A 25770-nucleotide genomic window follows, 5' to 3' on the forward strand; every position below is an offset into this window, starting at 1 on the left:
TTTTTCTATTTACATGTAAACCCCACAGGACAGGACTTCTTTTACTATAAGTATAGCATCTTAGATACAGTATGTCATTCTTTAAGAGGACAAAATCTTATTCCTCGCCAATTCTCTAAACCTTACCTCTTGATGCTCTTTATACTGCATATCTATAAGGTCTCGAACTACAGCAATGTGAGTAAACATCCACTGGGAAATTTCCTAATACAAAGAAAAAAAATACATAAGGTACAATTTTATGACAGTAGATTTCTGTTGGAAATTATGAATAAAATACCTTGTTATGTCAGACATGAAAAAGGATCTTCTTAGAAGTATATTTATTTCAAACCATGTAAAGCAATCATATTTTTTTAGTTTTGAAAATTAATCTTGAGTATATGTATGTTGCTATCAGCCTAAAAGAACCTCTAAATACTTTGAAAATATTTCAAGTACATTACCATATTTACTTGACCATAACACAAGGTCCCTCTGCCAATCAGCCTGCGGAAAAAAGCCCCTTGTCTTATAGTTGCATATGAAGCAGAGGGGGAGCAGGTGGCTGCTGGGGCCAGAGTCAGACCCAAAGCAGCTTCCCGCCACCCCCTCCACCTTCCCTCTATAGCTTCTGCCTCCCCATCCCCCTTCTTACCTTCTCATTACAGTCAGGTGCAACTGGGCTCTGACTTGGGCTGGGGTCTCTCCCAGGCACAGAGCACATGGAAACTCTTTCCCCTGCCACACCAATCATCAGTGCCAACACTGCTACATTACCTGCCTAGCCAATCAGCAGCACTGACACTACCTTATGGCCAGGCAAGAGGTGAGCTTTCATGTGCTGTGCTCTGGGACCTGGGACAGGGCAGCCCGAGCAGTGTCTGACAGTAAGGCGTGGGGAGCAGAAGGGGAAGAGGCAGAGACTGGGGGAGCAAGGGGAGAAGAGACAAAGATTGGGGAGAGTAGGGGGAAGGGCAGAGGCTGTGGAGAGCTGGTGGGGTACAGGTGGCAGGAAAGCTACATGGAGAACAGGTAGGGCAGAGGGCAAGGGGGCCACCTGACCATCCCCAACTTTCCCCCCAGCCATTGCTTTCTCTTCTGTAGCAGTGAGGAGTTGGATTCAAGACAAACCTCCAATACTTAGATTCTATACCTGGGAAATTATAAGAAATTTATACATTTTCCATATATAGAATCTAATTATTGGGGATTGTCTTATATTCAGAGTCATCTTGCATTCAAATAAATACGGAATGTATGGTAGCGATTACCCACAACAGCAAAGGGGACACCAAATTCAAATAAACGTCTTAAAACATACTGCAAACTAGTCTTGCACTGCTCTGTGGGGGAAAAAATACTGTAGAGAAGCATTTATTATTTTTTTCAACATAATTTTTGTCTGAGAAAATAAATATCACAATATTGTTAATTAAAAACAAAAAAAAAAAAGCAGAAATAGAGGGACATCTACTTTGTCCTTCATGGGCTGGTTTCACTTTACAGTGGGATTCTACAAGTTGGAGCAATGTTCTAGCATCTATTGTAGAGAAACACTTAGGCAGACAAGGTTCCTTGGGTGAATTTGATATCTTTTATTAGACCAACCCAAATAGTTGCAGAATATTTATTAAGCAAGTTTTCAGGTTCAAAAACCCTTCGTCAGCCTAAGGAAGTTTCAGCAGTTGGTGTGTGCTCTTCCTGGATGGAATGAAAAGTAAAGAAGCCAGGGGCTGGGCTGGGGAGTCAGTTGCCAGGCAGATTATAACGTATCAAAAATCCAATGTCTATGTTTAGTCCCTGATCTCTAGTATCCAGCAGGTTGATGAAATGGAGCTCATAGGCTCGTCTCTGGGAAGTGTTGTGTAAGTTTCCCTTGAGGATCAGGACTGAGAGATTGGAGAGAGAGTGGCCCTCCTGTGAGAAATGTGCCCCCACCAGTAACTGGGTATTTCTGTCTTTGATGGATTTCCGGTGTGCGTTCATTCTGGTGCACAGTTGCTGTTTGGTCTCTCCTACATATTTTCCATCAGGGCATTTGGTGCATTGGATGAGGTATATTACATTTCTGGAGGTGGAGCTGTAAGATCCTGGGATGCTGATGGCTCTGTTGTGGGGTGTAGTAATTGTGGGGGTGGTGAAGACGTGTTGGCAGGTTTTGCATTTCTTGTCATGGCACGGTCTGGATCCTTTTGGTGTGTTCTGGGCTTGAGGAAGTTTGCTTGTGGTGATGAGGTTGGCGAGGTTCGGTGCTTGTTTGAAGGCTAGGATGGGTGGCTCTGGGAAGCTTGCTTAATAAATATTCTCCAACTATTTGGGTTGGTCTAATAAAAGATATCAAATTCACCCAAGGAACCTTGTCTGCCTATGTCCTTAGACCAACACGGCTACAACCTAAACCCCAGAGAAACACTTAAGCATATGTGTACTTTTGAGCATATGCGCAGTCCCACTGACAGAAAAAACAAAAGCTCACTGCTTAATGTTACATATATGCTTGAGCATAACCCACAGGGCTTTCTAGTAGAAGTTACAGAGCAAGTTTGAACATAAGGAACAACAACAACAAAAATTAACAATAACATTTTGAATGATCCTCTACCCTACATGGTATTGACCGCATATAATAAACAGAAGCTGCCAGATTTTTCTCCCAAGTATCTGCATGCCATAATTAAAACAAATTAAAAGTACCTGGGTGGAAAGATTATGTTTGTGGAGTCCACTTTCCTTTCGGTTTCTCCTTGATCCAGTTAGCTTGGAAAGGCCAAATCCACTGCTGACCCGGGAAAGCTTGGACTGTGTGGTTGGAACTAAAGCTTCCCCTCTACTGATGCATTTTCTCTCATGGACTAAAATATCAAAGACCACCAGGGTTACTTCTTAAATAGAATTAAAGCCATGTAAAATCCAGAACTACTTTTTAAGAGTAACCATCAACACTTGTATGCAGCTGGAAAATATTAACCACAAGCCAAAGAGGCAGTACAAGTTTAAACACTGATAGATGCAAGTTGCATCATTGGGGTAGGTTTTATGATATGATGTTGGTTTGCTGTACTAGCAGCCTTGCTTCTTTGAAGTTAATAGTCCCTACTACTAATGCCTTAACTTAAACCAGACTGGAGAATTGAACAGTACTACAGTTGGAGTGTCACAGCTGCAGACGAAACAAAATTTGCTGATACCAAACCTCTGGCTGCAAACAAGACTAAATTTGCTCACAAAACATCCCAAACCTCTGACCTCTAATAGCGTTTTTGTAAAAAGTTATATGCCAATATGCTTTTTAATCAAAACAATTGTGGAGATACATACCAACAATTAAGACTAATAATGCTAGTTCCACTCTGGGACTTTATTATTAATAGTCATTTACCTTATAAAGGATAGTACAAGAATTAATAACAGTCAACCTAGTTATATTGAAAATGAGCCTTCGTGTTCTGTATGTTCATTTGACAAAGATAACTCCATAGATGTAAAACATTTTTAAAGTGTTTGATGTTATACCTCATGACATTACATAGTATCACTAAAGTACATGTTAAACAGATTAAGAACAGATTTAAAAAAGTAGAAGTCAGTAAAGGACCATCAAAAATGAGGGCAATAGATATCTTGGTCTGAAGAATATATGCTATGATTTGTGAAAGCAGAACATAGTAATGTAAGTGTACATACACCAAGTTAATTATTAAAGGTCTAATACATAAGCTCCAATCCACTGTACAGAAGATACCACATCAACGTGATATAATTTAGTAACGGAAAAATCATCATCCTCTTACCCAAATGATTTTGCCAGCTTTTTAAACTTGCTTCTTCAATACATGGTCTTGCTACCACTATATCTACTTGGCCACGGTCATTGACGGGTAGTGTTACTTTGAATGCTTCTTCTAAAACCTGTTTCTTACTGTGAATCAGCTCTGTCCATACTCTGTTTACGGCTTTTAAAAGAAGCTGGCGACCTAAAAAAATAAAAAGATCACACAAAGTTAATTTTCCCCAATAATATCTATTTCAGTAATTTTATAATAAGCAATTATGAGACAAGTAAAGAATTCACACACCATAAATAAAAAAGTATCTTACAAATGTGCCTGCCCCTAACATGCACATATCTCATGTAACCAGACTGCATTTTCCTCAAAATTTATTATTTGCAAATATTTGATTTTTTTTGGGGGGGGGGGGGGGTCAAATTCTATAGACTAAAAACAAAAAAACAAAAATCAAGTGCTTCTGAACTGTTATCATTCCAACTCTGTTCATGAATTTTCAAATAAGACGCACAGTTTGGTTTTTGTTTGCTGATTGGATGAGTGAGCCAATGACTGTTAAATGACTGTTCGCAGAAAAAAAATATGGTAGTTGTTCAGATCTTTTTAATCCCTATTGTCACTCTGGTGCTAGTAATCTTATTTTCTGAATCAACCTCCCAATTCACTTTAACTACGAAACTTAATTTGATACTTTTAAAACCTCTTCAGATTTGTTCCTGTATAAACCGGACACGCTTATCTTTTTTTAACCTGTGGCAGTATTCCTATTTTTACTTGTATGGCTGTGATGTTCTTCTAGAGAGAGACTCTACATGTTGTCTCTACTTTCTATCAATTAATGAAAACCCTTCAAGCTAGTGTATCAAAAGTTGAGTCATCAACCATACTTTTCTTCTTGATTCTACATCTTATCATTAGTTTGCCTGATGGGGCACTCTGTGCCCTACGGACATTCCAGGGTACACATGGTACAAGAAATAATCGCTCAGACTTAAAGGTCTCACATTTTAAAACAATAATTTTGAAGTCAGGAATGTCAAACATGTGGCCTGTGGAGCTGCTTCATCTGGGCTACTAGCAGGCCAGGGAATTTGGGGTTGTGGCTAGCAGGGCGAGGACCTGCCATAAAATCTGCAGCTTAGTTGTCACATCAGTACCTTGCTGGTAGGGGGCTCAATTAGAGCTGTGCCAATATAGCCTTGCTCACCCTGTAGCTGTTTGGCCCATGGCTATTTGCCTCACCACCACTGCCACAGCATGCAGTTGCTTAGCCCATGGTCACTTGTCTTGCTGCTTATTCCTTGGATCTATCCTGTGAGAAGCTCCGTGATCTAGATCTGGCTTGGGAGCACAGTACGAGTTAGACACTGCTCCCTTAAGTGATCTGAACTCAAATGTATGCGGAAAGGATTTAGCTTAGTGCAGGGGTGGGGCAAAATACAGCCCGCAGTCTGAATCCAGCCCCCCAGGCCATTCACCGCGGGCCATATTTTGAATTAATATTTATCTGCCCCTGGCTGCCTGTCAAAGATGACAGGAGCCAGGGGCAGCAGGACCCAGGGGGAGCTGGCATCAGAACTAAACAGCTGCAGCAGCAAGACTGGCCTGACCCCGCCCCCCCAGCCCCGCTCACCTTGAGCCCCGGCCAGAAGCCTCTGCCTAGCAGGGGCTTCTGGAGGCTTCTGGCTTGGGACTGCTCCTGCCTCCCTGCACCAAGGGAGATGCAAATAAGAAGGGGGGGGAAGGAAGGCAGTGGAGGACTGTGGGCAATAGCCCCAGTCCTCAGGGCCAGCCAGGCCGGCTCCTGCAGTCCCAGCAGTGGCTGCATCTGGGAACCATGTGGTGCCAGTGGGCGTGGGGGGAGCAGCAAAACAGCTGTGGCAGGCAGGGGAAAGGGGCAGTGAGCAGGCATGCAGAGAACAGTGACACCTGGGCGGGATCACAGGGCTCACTCCAGTGTACAGGGGCCTGTGCTCCTGCCGCCCTGCAATGGGCCCCACCAATGCTGGCCCCAGCGCACTGGTGTGTGCCGTGTGCTCCTGCCCAGGTGTCTCTGTGCTCTGAGTGCCTGCTCTCTGCCCCTTCCCCCTGCCTGCCACAGCCATTTCGCTGCTCCCCCTATGCCTGCTGGAACCACGTTGTTCCCAGATGCAGCCACTGCTGAGACTGCAGGAGCCAGCCCTAAAGACTGGGGCGATTGCCCACAGTCCTCCACTGCCTTCCTCCCTCCCCCCGCCTCCTTATCTGCATCTCCCTTGGCCAAAATATTTTTTGAAATTAAATTAATTAATGTTGTAGTATATTTGAATTTTAGACTATAATTTCGTATTTTTGTGATACAGAGTTGACAAAACCCCTTGCTGAAATGAGTAATTCCAGGAGGCAATGGGAGGGACTTCTGGTGGCAAAGGTCAGGGGCTAGAGGGTGGGACTTCTGGTCCTCAGATGGTGACCAGGCAATGGGGCACCTGTCAAGGGGCAGGGCTACCCATGCGGTGCTCAATGGCTTGCCAAAAATCAGTAAGCGGCCCTTTGCCCGAAATAATTGTCCACCCCTGGTTTAGTAGGTAGTAACTGGGCTGGAATGGGACAAATTAGAGCAGAAGTGGGCAATTATTCAGGCTGGAGGGCCACTTAGGAAGTTTTGGGGAGCTGTTGAGGTTTAGGTCACCTTCTCTCCACCCTCCAGCTCCCCCCCACCTCAAGCAGCTCACCAAAACTCCCTAAAGTCACTGTGCTCCATGTCTGGACTGGGTGGCTAGGATTGAGACTGCAGGCCGGTGGGGAGCAGTACCTAGACAGGCAGGGTGAGCTGGGCCTGGGATTGCAGAGCAGTGACAGCATGGGGCCGGGGCAGAGCCAAAATCCACTCCTTCCACAGCCCTGTGACAGGTGCTGGTTCTGCAGGCAGGGGCATGCAGGGAGCGGATCATGGCTCTGCCCTGGGCCCTGACCTTGTGCCATGTAACCCTGGGGTCTTCATGGAGACCAGCTGAGACCCACACAGGCAGGGCAGATGCTATGGGGCCGTGGGCAGGGGGAGCTGCATCCAGGAGCAGGATGGGCTGGGTCTGAGATCTTGGTGACAACATGGGGCCAGGGCCCAAGACAGAGCCACCATATGCTCCCTGCATCCTCCTGCCTGTGGAACTGGTGCCCATAGCAGGGACATATGGGCAGCAGATCATGCCTCTGCCCTGGGCTCCAGCCCTGTGCTATCATTGCCCCATGATCCCACCCCCACCCTCCCACCTGCAGCCCCATCCCATCCCATCCCCCAACTGTGCACCCTGCCTGTGTGGGTCCCACTCCTGGCAGTGGGTGCAAGGTGGACAGGCTGGGGCACCCAGGCAGGAGGGTTGAGTCCAGCAGCAGTGGCAGCCAGAAGGAGCGCCCCCATCACCAAGGCTACAGGGAAGCGAGTCAAGCCACCATGCTTCCCCAACCCTGTTGCTTACCTGGGAGCTGCAGGACTGGCTGCACGAGTCGGCTGCCCCCTGACCTGGGCTGGGCAGGGCTGAGGGACCTGCCAAAGGCTGAACAAGATCCCTTAGTGGACCAAATCTGACCCACAGGCTATATTCTACCCATCCCTGGATTAGAGGGATGGGAGGGATGGGCAGAAATTGCCAAGCTTCTGGGGAGAGGAAATGAGGAGGTGGGAGATGGGGAGCTAGGCAGAGAGAGAGAGAAAGGGGAAAGAGGAACAAGAACCTGTGCCCAACACAGCATAGAACAGAATGTAAGACTGCCAAGTCTCAATAGTTTTCTACTATCGGGAAACAACAGTGGCAAATGGCAACCCACTAGCAGAGGGTTTCCATTGCCCTCTAATCCTGTCCCACATAGTGAATGGCTACTTAGTTACTTATCAGTTTCTCTAACAGCTTAAACATCAAGAGGTCTGTGCTACTTCTCAGGGTTCCAATCTTGCTGACAAACCACATGGATGTTATTATGATGCAAGCCAAAAAATAGCTGTGATAAGTTTAAAAAACAAAATCTAGGACAAAAAAAAATCACATCCTCTAAACCAGCGTTTCCCAACCGGTGTGCCGCGGCATTTTGGGCTGGAACCATGTCCGCTGCCTGGTGCTGCCATGGCTCTAGCCAGTGATTCAAACGCCACGCCACCCACTTCCTGCCACTCACTATCCCCCCTCCCCCCACTCCATGATGTTCAGTCACTCACTTCCCCGCCGCCACACCATCGCTTGGCCAGTGTGCCATGGGATGGGGGAGGCCATGTAAGTGTGCCATGGGGTGAAAAGGGTTGGGAAACGCTGCTCTAAACATAAATGTTGTTAAATTAAACACTCAGAAAGGTTAGAAATGCTAAAAATAAAACTGCATCTGTAACTTTAGTTCCCCCCCCCCCCCCCCCCCCCCCCCCCCCCCCGCCTCATACACAGTTTGATGAGTCTTTAATTACATGACAACATTCCAGATGGGAAATGCTGCCTTAATGAGTAGCTGTACATAGTTTTATTTTTCCCCTCCCTGCTCATAAATACGGCACTGTGCATTACTGACCAAACGCTGGTTACACTCTACTCAGAAAACAATGTTACTATTTTATTAAGGGCTTTCCTATGACGTGAAACATCTGAGTAGTTTGCACACTATTTTATCTTCATAACACTACTGTAAAGTGAGGGGGTGATATCATCTCCCTTTAAAAGATGGGAAGCTAAGTGAAAGAATAATTAAGGTTGAGTCCACTAACTTTGGGCATGCAATTTGAAATGCCTTGGATCTTGCTTCTCAGAGTACCCAAAATTCTATAACACTACACAAATTCAAAGCACACAACCCATTAATTTTCGTTGTAGCTTTGAATATTCAACTGCTCTACAAAATGCACAGCACACAAATTAGTGATCACTCATGAAATGGCTGGCTTAAGTAACTTGCCTACCATTATGTAGGAACTCAAAGATAGGCCTTCAATCCAGTTCTCCAAAGTTGTAACCCGGGGTCAGCAACTTGCAGGCCAGATCCAGCCTGAGTAGCTACTGGATCCAGCCTGTGGAGCTAGGTTTTGGTGGCATTGGACAGGAAGGACGTTGTCTGTGCTGCGCTGCGCTGCACTGCACCGCACCACACTGAGCCTGGGGCAGCTGGGTAGCAGGGAGCTTTCTGTGCCATGGCATAGATGGGTGGTGAGAGAAGCAGCAGTGGCAGCCCAGTCCTAGTACCGGTTTACCTATAATCTGCGCTGGGTCATTCTGGCCTGCCATTGCAAAACATTCCCCAGGAGCTGGTCTTAACCATAAAAATATCCTCTTTACCTCTAACAATCCCTCTGCCTCATTCAGTCCATCCCTTTCAACTTCTCTAACAAACAAGGCAGTGCTGTACAGACAGCAGTCTACTTTACGATGCAATTGTGATTGATTAGCTGGTCTATTATTTGCACTGAAAGAGGAGGGGTCTCACGTAACATAAAACATATTATGTGACTCTGTAACTAAAGGATATAATATCTATGTACAGCCAACCTTGATTTTAACCTACTGTATGCATGTATCGTCTTTAGGAATGCTCATCTCCTTGACTCATTTTCCATAAGGGTTGTTTCTAAGACATGGATGACAGGAGATCACTGATGAGGAATAGGCATCCCTAACCAAGAATGGGTTGGCGCATCTCTCTCCAGGCTCAGCGTTTACTAGGCAAGTCAAGTTTACTTATTGTCCTACAACAATTAATTCGTATCTTCTTGTCTTCCCATTTCAACTCTTCATGTATTGTTAGAGGAACCTTTGAGCTAATGCTCATCCGTGATAGTTTCAGTTTCCCCTTCTGGACCAAGTTAGCAGGTTGTTTCCATTGAGTGACTGACAACTGCTGTTTCACTGAATCTTATGACTAATTCTTAAAAATTTTTACCTCTGCTTTTCAAAATCTTGTTGACATACAAGTATGGTCTGCACTCAGAATTACATATTTACATAGATTATATCAACAATAGCCACAACATACTACTGTTATTTTAATGTTTTTTATATCTCTGTTTATACTTTGCAACTCCGATTCAGTTATTCTATTAAATGCAAATCTATCCTAACTTCTGACTGACTGCAGACTAAGGCTAACCACCTCTCTAACCAGAAAAAGATTGAAAATATCTCAGAACTGGGATTAACTAGTAATAGATGGGATAAGTTAGTAAATGGGATAATTTGGTAAAATTACCCTGGTTGCTTCTTTCTCAATATTTTTGTGCAGTGTTTTGCATTTTTAATAATGCCTACCAGTTCAACTATTCAAATATTTTCTTACCCAATCCCCCAAAAAAGAAAAAGGGAAAAAAGATTGGTGATAGAGAGGGAAGAAAGAAGGAAGGAGAATAACAGCATTCTGGAAATGAGGTTTATTAACAGAAATCTGAGCAGTGATCATCTTTTTTATTACCTTCACTAACATCCTGACTGTAGACTCCATCTGGTTCTATGTCAGAAGGGATCATAATGTGCCAAGTTGTCATCCTGGCTTCTGCTTCCAGTCCAAACCCATCCACATTGCTACAAATATACAGTGAATTTAGAACAAAAAGGAGACGACAGGATTTAAATCAGAGGGGGCAAATCTTGCTGTGACATCATATGGGATTCAGGTATACTACTGTGTGATCAGAACTATACTTCTGATCCCTCCAAAATAGTGATATACAGCCTTAATCTCTACAGCAATTCTGTGATGGGGCTAGACTGTTCACTCAAGAAAGGGAGGGGGATGGCACTTGTACAACATCGTAAATGGAAAAGCAGTAGACTGCTTCTCACTTCCCTGCTTCACTGGAACCCAAATATATAAACTAGGAAATTCTCTAACGAAAATGAAAATCCAGGAAATTCAAGTTGGTGCTTTTCACCTTCACAATAGTATATTATTTTGTCAAGCAGTTCCACATCTCTGAAATATCTTATTTAGGGTTGCTTCCGGCATAAAGAGAATGGATTGATAATGCTGTCTGTTCTGGATGGCCGATTTAAGCCCAATTGTATTTAATCAATGTTATAAGCCCAAGTGTGAAAAATGATGCACAATAAATGATTCAATAAAAACAATAAATAAATAAATAAAAATGGTAACCCTTCTTTCCATTTATAAAAAAACATTATTTCAATAATCAATTACATATGAAAATGATAGCATTGTCATTGCTTTCTGATATGTGATGGCACTATCCTGAAAGCAGTTTACAGTGGGTGCATATACATGTGGTGCTACGGTGACATAGCCTCCACGGGCAAAAACTGTGATGCTGCAGCTATGCCACTGTAGTAACACACTCCCTCAGTATCACATCACTACGGCGACATAACAGATAAAAATAACTCTGCACTGCATGCATGGTGCAGTACGGGGTGTTACTGTGCTGTCATTTAGTACTTCCAAAAGGAAGTAGTAATGACGGTGCAGTGACAACGGCACCACTGAGGCACATGTAGACATGTCCACTGTTATGGTTTAATGAAGCACCTGGCAAACAAGACACACGTATGCCAATATTTTTAAATAGCTGTGTAAAAGGAGATGAGAATATACTCCTCAGACTATGAAATTCAATTCATGAAGAACTGTTTTCAATTGGTTTACAGTTCATTGACATCAGAAGTTATGAATAAATATCCATAATTTGCCAACTATTATTCAAAATGGTCCAAGTCCAAGCCGAATAAGGGAGAAAAAGGGACGTGTTCTAACAATTAATTTTAAGGCAAAATATTTCACAAGACTGACTCCAGCACAAATTTTACTCTGCAGCACTTACCTTCCTACATGCAGATTAATCAAGCAATGGGCTAGACAGCTGATAAACTCCTGATCATGGTTCCCAGGCCCCAGAATTAAGTTTCTGTTTACTGTAAAGACCCTTAGAGAATCGAGGAGAGCAACTTGCTGAGGGACAGTTTTGTGTGCCCTGGAGAACTGATACAAGATGGTCCTATTCAGGCAGTGATAAATAGCATCCAACGATAACCCCTGAGATCTTCTTTTTGACTGATGGAAAGTACAAAACACAATCAATAAAATGGCAGACAAAATCCCCATACAAACTGACCTGCACTGATTTTTCAATAACCTTTACCTTAATAAAATATTCTTGGTACTGATTAACAACCCTCACCTGTCCCAATATATATTAATGCTTCTTTACCCTTTACACTGAGAATGGAAATTACATACGCACCACTGAACTGATAAACCTTTTTTTTTTTTGTTTATTTTTTACTGTACCTGGTATAAATACCCATCTTTTATTGAAATGCTCTTCTCTAATTTCTAATAGCAAAGCTCCTCAATGAACCTGGTGTGGGGGAGCGTTGAAGAACAGGAACCTTTAACTTCCTACAGAAACCTTCCCCAAAAGGGAAGGTTGTAAGCATTGTACTTAACTGTTCCACACTAGAAAACTGATCTGGGACATGTAAACACCACCAAGCCAGGTTTCCCTGAAGAAAAAGAGCTAATTAAGTAAAACTGTCAAGAGAATTGTAAGTTAAGCACTCTGTACTCAAACCAGCAAGTCCTGTGTCCATGCAATAAGACTCTGAAAGACTGAACCTTAAGGGTGCCAATACAGGAGCCCAGAAGCTACTCCGGCATACTGTAATTACAGCGTATTGGATCAGACTCGATCCATTTTGCTGGACTGTGGCAATTACTGCACTCTAGTAAGCCTCTGTGTCTTGTGAACCAGCGTCCCCATGCTTCAAAATGGCAGTGGAAGTACTTTAACTAAAGTTCATTTGTTGAGCTTTAGATAAAGCACCCCACCATCATTTTCAGGTGCAGGGACACTGATACACGAGACGCTCCTGGCACTTCAATTGGAGCGGCTCTTGGAGCTGGTCTAATGCCCCCACCCCATCCCCACGACATGTAAAAATGCCCTAGGATGCTGCAGTTCCTTCAGTTATGACTACATGGTTTGCCATGTCCGTACTTGGAATCCCTAATAGATGACAAAATGAAAACCACCTTAGGCAAGTGAAAATTTATTTGGATGGTTACAAGGCATAAAAAATGCCCATTTTCTGCTTTGGTGCCTTTTACAATCTTTTAAAAATATCATGCCTAGATAGGGTAATAAAAACAGCTGTTACCTGTGCAATTAGCTGGATTATGAAGTCTACAAGAAGCTTGGATTCTTTGTTGAACATGCCCTGCCAGAGCTTATCTACTACACGTTGTGTAAAATAAAACACATTGTTCACCAACACATGGTAATTTCCCCCAGTTGTAATAGGCAGAGATGCATCTTCACCTAAGTTAGAAAAGTAAAACAGAAAACATCTTGATTCAAGCAACAAACCCACACATCTCTCACCCTCCAACATGTTCAGCACATCCAAAAGCTTTCTGAAGATAAATTTCTCTACTTTCCACAATATGGAGAAAACCCTATATTCATTTAAATAAAATTATCAGTCAAACAAAAAGAGCTAAATTTTGTCTACAAGATATTGTCACAATTCATCTGAGGCAAATTAATAAGTGACATTTCTAATGGGCAGTGAAAACATGTTTATCTATGTACAAGGAAGGAGGAAGAAAACCCAAATCCTAAATATGTATATTAAAAGATGACTTAGTATTTGCTGGACAACAAGGAAAGCAAGACTATTTTCACAAACATTTCATAAACAGAGGTTTTACATGTTCCCTATATTTCCTTCCTAAACCGAGATATCCCCAAAAGGAAAGGACGAAGTCAGGCAAATACAATTTCATCTCCTCAAACTTGAGTTCACAGATTAATATTACTACTGCAACTCATCTAAGAGGTGAAAGAGAATCTGTATGGACAATTGGTCTTTCCTTTGCTTATCTTTGTTTAGCACATACCAACAAGGTCTATCCAGACCCATTCAATATTGAATCTTAAACCAGATGGAAAGAAATCAAGGAAATCTGAGGATCCCAGACAACAGGGAGCATTGTCTTGCCACAAACTCCTCAACAAGTTTTTTGGGGTTTTTTTGTGGATAAGCTTTTACAGAGTCTCATTCTGAAATAGATGAGTCTATAAACCTATTCCTAGTAAAAGGCAATTCCTTTCCATCTATGACTGGACAATGCTAGTCTATTATCACTTTCCTTTGGAGACCAACAATATCCATCAATAATGAATCTTGATATTTCTTTGTTGAGTTTCTCCCCCACACGCAAGATTTAGCCCTGGGGACCCATAGCTATTACTACTATTTTAAAAAATAAGTTAAATTTATGACAAGCTCATAACAGGGAAATATATCTCTATTTTACCCATTAAATACTGGGCTTTATTAATCTCCAGTGCTACTTTTTACGCATAAACTAGGATACTTTTGTGTATGTAAAAGGGTCAAAAGACAGATAAAATAGACAAAAAAGTAAAAAGGAAAAAAAAGAAAAAAGGAAGAGTCATAAAATAAATGCTTGGACGTGTTTCTTGCTTGGCTACAGAATTCACCACCAACAAAAACCAATCTCAGCTGGAAGTACTTTTACGATCTGTTGACATAGCAGCCAAAAGTTCCCAGCTCTTTACATGTATTTATTATTCATCTCCAAATTAAAAATCCTTCTCAGATACTATTTCCTAAAAACAGTTGTACATTAGGGAAGTGAAAGGTTAAATGATTAATCATTTAACCAATATGCCAACTATTGTTTAGCTTGGGGCGGGCGCAGTCTGCCAGAGAAGGAAAGCCACGCAGTGCCCGAGAAGAAATGAGAAGGCGACAGGGCAGGCAGGACAAAGGGAGGGAGGGAGGGAGGAGCAAGGAGGAGTGGAGGGGGAGAGATGAGGGGGACTAGTACCCATAGCCCCTGGGGTGAGCAATTATATTAGCTGAACGGCCATTTAATGAGTTTTGGGGGCCTGTCGAGGGCCACAGCCATCTTTATCTCTCTCTCCTCTCTGCCTCATCCTCCTTCCAGACCCCACCAGAGCTGTAGTTTGCCAGTGGGCTGATGGCAGTGTCAGCTGCTGGTAGGTTCAGCAGCCCAAATGCAGAGTGCCAGAGGCATCCACAGCTGACACCACCACCCTTCCAGCATGGTGGAGGAGCCCCAACCTGGAACCTGCTGGTGGCATCAGCTGTGAACCCAGGCAGGGGTCTGGGCAGGAGTTTCCACCACACTGGGAAGGCAGTGGCATCAGCTGTGGCTGCCACTGATAGGTTCTTTGTCTGGGCTCCTGAACCTACTGGCAGTGTCCACAGCTGATGCTGCCACCCAGGTCCACAACTGACGCTTTATTGCTGCTGGGCAGAAACAGTCCTGCCCACCTGCCCAGCACCATGTGGCAGCTGAAGCTGCCAGCCACCCACAGACCAGATCCAATTAATTGGTGCCCGTCCACCCACAGGCCCGATCAAATCTGTTGGCAGGCTGCATTTTGCCCGCCCCTGCCACAGTCTAGTGGAAAACAACAAGCAGCCTAAAGACTCAATTAAGCAATTAGTTGCTGGTTCACAGGTGCTCCCTCCCTCCTAGCACAGGGCTTCACATGGGCTGTGTTGTCTGGCTGGGCTTGACATCGTCTCCTCCCTTTGTCAAAGGGCCCTGGGGCTAAGTCCAGACATTCAAAAAGCCCAAGCCTGAATCGATTCAATCTTTGCAGGTTGGTCTAACCTATGGAGATGGAACTGAGAAGCAAATGAACAGACATTCACTTTTGATTCCAGAAATGCAGCTACGTGCCTGCAGTGCCTCAGGCTACAAGGCAGGAGGAAGTGCTAGAGCACACCTTCCTTCTTTTCACTAGTGGCTGGAAAACTGGAGGGAAGCTGAGCTGGAGGGGTGGGGGGGGAGGGGGGAGGTGTGGCCAGCCCCAAAAGGCTGTTGAGTATGATTGGGGAGGGGTTTAAACCTCCACCGTGGCCTGCAGAGTCCCCAGCCAAGGTGTGCGTGGAGGGAGAGGGGGGCAGCAGCCCTTGCCAAGCATCCCCAGCCCCCCCCACCCCTGCTTGTTGCAGAAGCACTCAAGCTCCTCCCTTCCCTGGGTGGGCACTACTGAATTTGCTTGGACTGGGAGAATTTATTGTGCCCAGCACTTAGAAATTTTGTTGAACACTGGACTTAGAAATTGGAGACTGCTTGAACTTAGAGCTGTTGAGGACTGAAATCTGTTCCAGGGGTTTGGAGGCTCAGTCACTTAAACTTGCCAAACTGGTTTTGCAGGGGAAGGAACACAGATTAAAGCTGGAATTCAGGAGCTTTCCCGCTTTTTGGATTGACTTGATGTGGCAGGCTCGGTGAAAAAAGAGCCATCGGAACTAGAAAAGTTGGGGATAAGAAAAACAGCTCTGGGTTTTTGGAGTAAGAATATATTCTGTGGACCAGATACATTTGTACAATTTTGTGATCAAGACTGTCTCTGGGCATAAACCCTGGGCAAATTAAAAGATAAAGAAATGAACCGTTCTAGAAGGGTTACTACTGATGTGCAAAGCTTTAACTAAAGAGATGCAACAAAAGGAACAGCTGTTAAAGACAATGAAAGAAGAATTCAAGAAGCTGCAGCACCAAGCCCCCCAACCCCCGCTGCTTGAGCAGTGACCAGGGTGGGAAGGCTGGGGACGAGCAGACAGACAGACCACAGCTGGGGTCCTGTGCTGGTATGAGAGGGGATGGAGATGGGGATTAATCCCTCCGCTTTGCCTCAGAATGCCAGGGAGCAGGATTTCCCACCCCCTTCTCAGCCAGCCGGAGCAGCACTAGTGCTCTGGTTAGGGAGGAGAGGGGTGGGGCCAACCCTGCTCCGCTGGAGCAGATAGCACAGCACAGCCTAGCCCAGGGCTGCAAAGTATCCTGGGGGGACTGTGAGATTGTGAGTTAACTTAAACCAGGAATAGGTCTGGGGCAGAAGTTCTGTAAATTGGCTTGACCTAAATCAGTTAAGTCTAATATTGTATTCAACCAGATTTATCTTAAACCAGTTTTGGCCATTTTGGAAGTGATTTATGTGCACTGAACTTCTGTTCTGTTACAGGTTTAAACTGGTTTCTGATCAAACCTGTTTGTATGCAACTTCTGTCCCTAGCCCAGGAGCGACTCCCAGCAGCAGCTGTGTCCAAACTTCTGTGTTATCCATTAACTGTTTAACCAACATAATTAGAGGAGGTTAAATGAATAATTTTTTAAACAATATTTTTATATCCCTATTTTACATATATGAGATTTTGTTTATATTAAACTATGCTAAACAAAAAATAAATTCTAATATATAATGGATCTTAGTTTCTACTTTATCTCATACACTTATACGCTGATCATAACATTTATCAACAATTCTTCTAACACACAGTTGTGATGGTAGTTTCTTGTTTCCTTAGGGCTAGACAGTAACAAGATGTTCAGCATCTATGCAGTGGCGCAAGCAGGGCATAAAGTTCCTCTAAGCTTTTGTAACCACAATTTCAATCCCAACATCTAGAGGAGTATGGGGGCTGCTTCTCGTTTTCTCCTAGAAACAGGCAGCAAATAGGTAAAACCCAGTTCTGACACATCCTCCACTCAAGTGCAAACCAGTAGAGCTAGCTGAATAAGCTTGAAGGGGAAAGGAATATGCCACCTTCTTTACATGCACACAGTAAATGATTTCTCTCTAAAAGCAATTACGGGCCCTGAAGAATGGTGCTTCTGAGGCATTATACCTTCCAGTGCACCACACAATGTCATTTTTGTACACCTCCCCTTCCCATGGGCTCCAATCTAAGAACATGACTCTTATTTTTTAAGGCATGGTTATAGTCTTTTCCCCTCCACTGGCCATCACTAGATAAAAACTAAGACGCAGTCGCATGTTTATGCCAATTGTAGCTTCTTTTGTTTTTAAATAAAGACCTCATTGGGGGATGTGGTAAACAAACTAAAAGTGTTCACTTGAGATATCCATTGTCAGCAGGTGTTGATTTTGTTGGAAAGCACATTCATGTACCCATCGTACATAAATGGGAAATTCCAATGTGCCTCAGGTAGAGTGCCAGTCTGGCACAGGTAAGACTTGAGAAAGGAATACTAGGGGAAAAGAAACCCTAGCAAGAAGGTTTAGGATGGGTTAAAGAAGCTGTAAAAGACAGCCAAGTCTGAGGAGGTCTGCCCTTGGGTTTCATGTAGTATTGTTTTGGAATTATTTTATTAATGAATCAGAACCCACAAGGGAAACCTCCCTCTGGATCTTACAAGTACACTGCTTTTTGGTTTGAGGAGGAATACAGCATCTTTCTACTGTTTTCCCATTGTCTATGTACTCAGCAAAGAAATTTCTGCTTCCCACAAACATTCTCAGAGGCAGTAAACCCACCAGAGGAAGGCAAAACTTGACTGAAAATAGGATGGGGCCATTTTTAACAGCAGCACCTTATGATCTAAAGATTGTTGGTAGAGGGCAGTGATAAACATGTTTTCTCCTGACATGAAAACTAATGCCAGACAGGAGAAGGAAGGAAAGACCAGGGAGGAGTGTACCCCAAGAAGTTTGGTAACGTGAAGTTTTAATAGAAAAGGCCATAGCCCTAAAAATCTCGCTATGGAAGAGACACTGGGGATAGATAGCAACATGAGAACTAGGGAAATCCACAGGCCAGCATGATGTTAGACAAGGTACCCTAATAGCTTGCCCCTCTCCGACCTTGCTCATCCAGGTACCTGACCTCAAATTATCTGCACGATCAAGCTTTTCAGACTGCTATCCAGATGACGAGCTTTTCAGCATGTGTGCATCACCTAGCACACAAAGAAGCACTAGTCCTGGTGGGTTCTCTTGAGTGCCGTGTCATAATAAAATAATAATATATGGGAAAGGAAATCAAGGTGACTAATGACAGCCTAACTCCCACCCACAATTAAACTGGGCCAGTACCAAATCCTCCACTGAGAAGAGGAGCAGGATTGATTGTTCTGGGATGAAAAAGTTCCATTTCCTCTTCCTCTCTTTTCAATATATATATTTTTTATTTATAATATTAAAAACCCACCCTTCACATATACAACTCTTGAACTACTACAGGTTCACATATTTGGCATGATGGAGATATGCCTTGGCAATACAGTAATATACCTCTTCACATATCAAAAAAGAAAAAGACAAAGATACAGAAGATCACAACACTCCCAAACTTTACAGGAAAAGGACACAAGATATCTTTGAAAAAAAGGATTAAGTTAGGGTAATGGAGTGAGGATGAAAGGTGAATGGACAAGCTAGACCAAAATAGTAAATTACCCAATAAAACATCAGCTGCAAGTAAGTGGTCCATTACACTGTCCAAAATATAAGTCTGAAACTCCTTCTGTTGCGTCCTTGTTGATCTTTCAGGGGAAGCCTGAAAAACATAATCAATATATATTAAAGGGTTCAGCTGCAAACCAGAGAGCGATTCCATCTTCTAACAATTATGGTCATGGAAATGTCCACATTAGTAGATGCATAAAAATTTCAGAAAGATTTCAATTATTTAGAAATTTAAAAGTCTACCTTTCTATAAAACATACTGCTGGGAATAGCCCTGAATTGACAAGAAGAAAGACTAGATGACCTTTCTTTCCTCATCTCTGACTTCTGAGACTCTGGGAACACACGTATTTTCTAACTGACCTGCCTTAAGGATGGAGCTTAATCTGTAGGCCGTATGCTTAAGTGTCACCAAATAGATTAGATTCCCATTTTGCTAGGTTATTTCCTGTATAACAGAAACTGGTAAATATATGCACTCTTAGGCTAGGGACAGAAGTTACACAAACTGGTTTAAGTGATCAGAAACTGGTTTAAACCTACAATAGAACAGAGGCACAGTGCACATAAACCAGTTTTAAAATGGCCAAAACTGGTTTAAGATAAACCTGGTTGAATGTAGTATCAGACTTAATTGATTTGAGTCAAACCAGTTCATGAAACTTCTGTCCCAAATCCTTTCCTGGTTCAAGTTAAATCACAGTTCCCCAGCATCCCAACATGTTTTGCAGCCCTGGGCTGGGCTGTGTTGTCTGTTCCAGAGAGCAGGGCTGGCCCTGACCCTCTGCTCCCTAGCTGGAGCACTGAGGGCTGGCTGACAAGCGGGCAGGGCGGGGAGTGGGCGAAGAGAGGAGAGGTGGAGCAGCCTGGCTGGAGATGCAGCCCAGTCTGCAGGCAAACCCCGGCTGGGGCCTGGGGCCAGGGAAGGGGGTTAAACACCCCTTTGCCCGCTCAAACTTACTGCTGGCTACGACTGTAGACTATAAATCCCAGAAGCACCTGGAAGCACGATAAGGAAATGATGGGCAACACTGTTGAGTCCTACTGCTGTGATTTTGGACTGCAAATCCCAGAGACCACATGGGCGGCAGGAAGAGGAAGTGAACACACAGCCCATACTGGCTACGTGCCACAGAGCCATGCTCTCGTACCCCCTTTTCCACCCAGCTTCTGGCCTGAGTCACTGTAGGCATGCGGTTGCATTTCCCGTCTGTTCACTCACATTTCAATTTAAGCTCTGCAGTTTAGACTAACCTGCAAAAACTGAATCAATTCAGCCTCAGGCTTTTTGACTGTCTGTACTTAGCCCCAAAGATTAATCAAGGTATAAAGAGAAACAGAGATAGGTATTTTCTTGGTTTCTATGGGCACCGTCTAGTTTACACCTAACTAACCTGACTACCTGATTAATGTAAAACCATTACACTGATATTTTTGTATTTCTGCTTTAGCTTTAGAGAACTACACAATGAGCAACCTAAACCCGACTGATGCCCACTGTGCGGGCCGGGGGCGAGCCGGGCCCGTCCTTGCGCACGCGGGCTGTGGCCAGCAGCCCGGGCACGTGGGGTCGGAGGAGACCGTGCGGCGGCAAGGCACGCACGGGCTAGAATTAGTCACAGAGGCGTAATGGTTGATTGAAAGATTATTTACTTACACCCAAGATGGTTGCGGTGTAGGCTGGACAGTTTCCAGGTGCAGCTCCGCTTAAATCCTCGTTGGAGGACTACGACAAATTTGGTTCTTTGGCCCCGGAGTTGTTAAGGCTCCGCGGGTTTGGCAATTTCTTTCCCACTGAGTTGTCGAAGCTCCGTGGGCTCTGTTCGGTTCTCAAGCCCCGGAGTTGTTAAGACTCCGTGGGTTCGAAAATTGAGTATATAGGAAAGGGATATGTCTAGGATTGCGCTCGGCGACGGGCCTCTGTTGCCTGCTTAAGAAATGCGTTGGGTCCGTGAGGATCCGCAGCGCTTAGAGATCTTCACGCTCTTTAAGTGATTTCTCTCCAAGTGATTTCTCTCCAACTTGGGCGGAAGCCACCCAAGCACTTTATACGGCTAGCAAGCCAATCGCTAGCCGTTACGTGTGCATATATTAGAGTTGGCCAATAACGTGGCACGAACTCCCACACAAATGGCGGGAACTCCTTTGCACCGTGCATCTCTGAGATGCAAAAGAAATGCACCATGCAAAGAAGCTTCAAATCTGGCGGGAAACTCCCCGTTGCACCGGAGTTCTCTCCCGCAGCAGAGAACTCCGCCGTGCAAGGAAGCTGCAATTTAGCGGGAACATAATTTAGTGATGCCGAAGCACACACAAACAAAAACTCACAACTTTGGGTTGTGACACCCACAAGTCTTGAAGTTAGTTCTTTTTATAGCACATGGCAATCCTAGCAAGCCAAATACTCCCTGGATTCTCTTCTATTAGTGTTTCTCAGGACTGTGAATATCCATACTTCCTGACCCAGCATACACTGAGGGAGAACATATTCACTCATATATTTTATTACTATCTAGATACTGATGATTCTTTTGTTTGTTTAGGATTGCATCTATTACTCATTTCTTTGATTATATAAAGAAGCTTCAATGACATAACCAATCATAGTGTAAGGCACTGTACAACTAAACAATAAGTAATAGCACCTGCTCCAAAGCACTTTAATCTAAAAAAGACCAGATAAAACAAATGGACAAAGAAAAAAAAAAATGGAAACAGGAAATAGAATGGCGAAATAGCACATTATTTGTGTATTCTGGCTTCTTGCAAAAACTGTGGGTGTAGTACACCATGCAGCAGTAGCATAGCTCACTTCTTCCTAACCATCATCAGATGACAGACTTAAGGGCTGGATCCAGACATGCTGGCATGTGGGGTTTGTGATGCTGCAAACGTCTGCAACACCACAAACCACATGAGTTGCAACTTAATCAGTGTGCAGCACTGCTAATTTGCAACGCTGAAGCAAAATTTGCTACAGGGTTTTCCCAGTAGCAAAAAACCCCCAAACCTGGGGAAAAGTGGCACAAACCACTCCAAAGTGGTGGGTGCTGGGACAAACACAGAGATGGGGGAGCAGGCAGCCCAGGGCTTCTTGTTCTCCCATCTCTGCATGTTATGGAGCCCCCGAGCTGACGTACCCTTCACCCTAGCCAGCTGCTTCCTAGCTGGCTGGGGTACAGGGTGCCTCAAGACAGGGGAGCAGGTAGCCCAAGTCTGGCTGTTGCCCTGTCTCCTTGTGCTCCTTGGCTGGCTGGAGCATAGCGTGCTTCTAGACGGGGGAGGAGGCAGCCTTGGGCCTTAGCATGAGGGCTCCACTGTGGAGCCCCCACACCGAGGCATGAAGAGCACCATGCTGAGGCACCCGGCACCCCAGCCAGATGTTCCCTGGCTGGCTGGGGCAGTGTGCCTTGAGACGGGGGAGCAGGCAGCCTTGGGCTGGGTGCTCCCCTACTTCCTCATGCAGAAGCCCCACTGTGAAGCCAGTGTGCTGAGACCCCCTGTGCCCCAGCCAGCCATTCCTTGGCTGACTGGGGTACAATGTGCCTCGAGATGGGAGAGCATGCAGCCTTGGGATGGCTGGTTCCCTGTCTCCATGTGCCTCTGCGCAGGGCTCCACTGTGGAGTCCCCATGCTGAAGCACACTGCACCCCATCCAGCTGCAGAGCAGCTGGCTGGCATGCAGTGTGCCTTGAGACAGGGGAGCAGCCAACCCAGGGCTGCCTGCTTCCCCATCTTGAGGCACACTGCACCCCAGCCAGCCACGGAGCAGCTGGCTGGGGCACAGTGTGCCCCACCGCAGGGGCTCCACGGCCTATGGAGACAGGGGAATAGGCAGCCCAAGCCTGCCTGCTCCCCCATCTCCACATGCCGCTCCCCAGCTGGCCAGGACACAGGTTGCCTTAGTGCTGGGACTGGACAGTCCTGGCTGAGGCACGCTGTACCCCAGCCAGCCTCCCCCTGCAGCACATGAAGCAGCAGGACAATGTGTCCCACCGCAAAGCACACAGGCAGGGGCATGAACTGCAGCACAAACTTGTGCCACTGCTATGTCTTCTGCTGCAAAAGCATAATAACCCTGTTTGTGTGGACACAGTCAAAAATGTATAATAATGCAATACTGGGTAGGAACACAGGTCCATCTAGCACAGTCTTGGCTATCTCACAATGGCACAGAACAGATGATAAAGGGAAAAATATTTGTAATATGTTCCCTGCCATGTCTTCCCTTACAGCTTCCAATATTCACAGGCCTAGGAAGTCCTAATTCAGAGGTCACATCCCTACTACCATAGTTAATACCCATTAAAGAACTTAGTCTTTTTTGAATCTGGTTAAATTGTCATCTATTACAACCACTTGTGGCAACAAGTTGACAAATGAGTTGCATGATGTGTGAAAGACTTTCCTTTTGTTTGTTTTTTAACCTGCTTCCTCCTATGGCTCTTAGTTCTACTATTGTGAGAGATAGTAAATAATAGGCATATGGCAGAGCTGGGTTTTCAAGAGGACTTAAAGGAGGCAAATACAGCAGATTTGCAGATTTTGACAAGGAGTTTTCTCCCCTTCAGTAAGACATCACCTACCAGATGTCCTGCCATTTCCTCAAATCAAACGTTAAGAAACAATGAGCTGTTTAAATTTTTTTCAGCAACTTCTAGGCACTGTGACTTTTATGAGAACCAAGCATGACCATCACTGTTATCAAATTAAAACCAGAAAGCATATACTGCAAGAATAGAATTGTAGGAGGGCAGTAACTTCTGCCGTATTTTGGAACATTTAAAACAGTGATCACCTTGGCTGAGTATAAAGAATGGAAGAAGTGACCGTAGTCGAGACTAAATCAAAATTACAGTATTGCTGGCTTTTTAAGAGGGAGGAGAGGATAAACTAGAGGAAAAAAGTCATTTTCAAACTTCTTATAGCCACAGAACCTTTTCATATCACTTCTACTGCAGAACCCCTACCCCCATCTTAAAGGGCTGACACAAAGGCAGGCAACCCGGGCAAGCAATGGTGGCATAATACCACCTGGTCCACTCTGTCATTCCCCCAATCTCTTTGTGGAACCCCTGACAACCTATTGCAGAACCCCAGGGTTCTGTGGAACAGTTTGATAACCACTGGAGTAAATGAATATACAGACATAAAACCCAATTATAGAATGATGAGCAATTATAATGGAAATTGACTGACCAAAGGAAGGTTACTAAGCATATAAAGAAAATTGGAAGTAGGGAGGTGTGGTCTACAAAAAATAGTACAGCAGAGATTGGTGGGAGTCTGTATGTAAATAGTTAGCTTGAGAAAACAACTGGATTACCAGCACCAATAAATGCCAAAGGACAAAATAAAGGAAAGAAAAAAAATGAAGGCATTTTGAGAGGAAGGCAGAATTTGTATTTTTTTTGCGCACACGTTCAGTGATTCCGTTTTGTGCAATGTGTTAACCATGTAGTTAAACCAGGCCCAGATTAAGAGATTTCAGGGGCCTAAATCCAACCTCCCATAGGGATGCCCCACCCTTTCCTTCATGGCTTTGCCCTTTTGCACTGAAGTCCTCTGTCCCCAGCTTGGGACAGTAGTGGCATGGGTCACTTTATTAGTAGTTTTCTGGGAAGCCTAACACTTTTCCATACCGCACATACTGGAGCCTCCTCCTCTTCTTTCAAGGACCAATACTCTTTGTGTTTTCAAACCACTTGAGCAGAGGGGCCCATCACTACCATAGCTACTACCATAGTCTCAAACGTAGAGACTGTGTATATAATGAATGGCTGCTTGAACAACCCCACTCAACCTTTTTGAGATTTGTTACCAGCATTTTTTTATATTGGGTATTATCAGCAATAGTGAAATTAAATTGAAAAAAAAAAAAAAATCAAGGTAGCCTCATTTTTGAAGCCTGGATATTGTGGCTTGCTCGGGTGCATTAAGGATTAGGGTAGGGGGAAGTTATACAGATGACTCCATCATTACTAAAGCACCTCCAAAGTCTGTATAACATTTTAGGTGATATAAAAGAATCAGGATGGCAGGGAAAGGTAACTTCTCCCTACCCTATTCCCACACAGCCTTTGGATTATGGGATATTAGTCTGCAAACTGATATGAAAGATATGCACAAAGAGCACAGCAAACAGCACAATGTGAAATCACAACTATAACACCAACTCATCTTAGAAGTGTTTGAATTTGATGAATTGTCCCCTCCAGAAATCAGAACCATCATTTAAATAAGAAAGACAGTTTCCCAAAGAGACTCTGACTAAGATTCTGTGCTGTCCCTGAGAGAAACGTTACAGTATGCATATCACTGACTCTACAGAGCAATCCAGAACAAAGAAATCATAAGCTCCAAAGCAACACGGTTTTATCAGTTAACCACTAGAAGGAGCACAGTTTAACAAATGCTGTCAGACTTTGGTTTACACAGCATTTATTGTGCCAAAAAGTATGGAGGGAATTGATATGAAAATAAACATTATTTAAGCTTCACGCATTTAACTATGAAGAACTACAGCTAATTAAAATGTATAAGTACAATACATTAAGCTCCATATACCTTTTTCTAAACAATACTGGTTGATATTAAATGAGAATTTAAAAGACATTCTAGCAAATGAACAGTAGTTCTGATATTCAGCACTTATTTAGGTAACTTCAGAAGAAAACTAGATGAGGGTTTCCCAAAGTTTGTGCATGGCTGGAACATCAAACTGAATACACAGTGCAGAACTTTACTGATGAATAGGTGAAACAA

General features: G+C 44.1%; 1 protein-coding gene across 8 annotated transcripts in view; it reads right to left on the bottom strand.

Moving 5' to 3' along the window:
* Positions 1-25770, bottom strand: part of WDFY3 (WD repeat and FYVE domain containing 3) — a 378134-nt gene that overhangs the window by 56149 nt on the left and 296215 nt on the right. For all 8 annotated transcript variants that reach the window (XM_059722254.1, XM_019479325.2, XM_059722256.1 and 5 more), the window contains 7 exons: positions 18997-19096; positions 12887-13047; positions 11551-11780; positions 10188-10297; positions 3774-3956; positions 2677-2834; positions 127-204 (listed from right to left, as the gene is read on the bottom strand). In XM_059722254.1, the coding sequence (XP_059578237.1) occupies positions 127-204; positions 2677-2834; positions 3774-3956; positions 10188-10297; positions 11551-11780; positions 12887-13047; positions 18997-19096 (1020 nt within the window). The remainder of the gene's footprint in view (positions 1-126; positions 205-2676; positions 2835-3773; positions 3957-10187; positions 10298-11550; positions 11781-12886; positions 13048-18996; positions 19097-25770) is intronic.

This window comes from Alligator mississippiensis, chromosome 2 (assembly GCF_030867095.1).
Source record: "Alligator mississippiensis isolate rAllMis1 chromosome 2, rAllMis1, whole genome shotgun sequence".
Lineage (NCBI taxonomy): Eukaryota > Metazoa > Chordata > Crocodylia > Alligatoridae > Alligator > Alligator mississippiensis.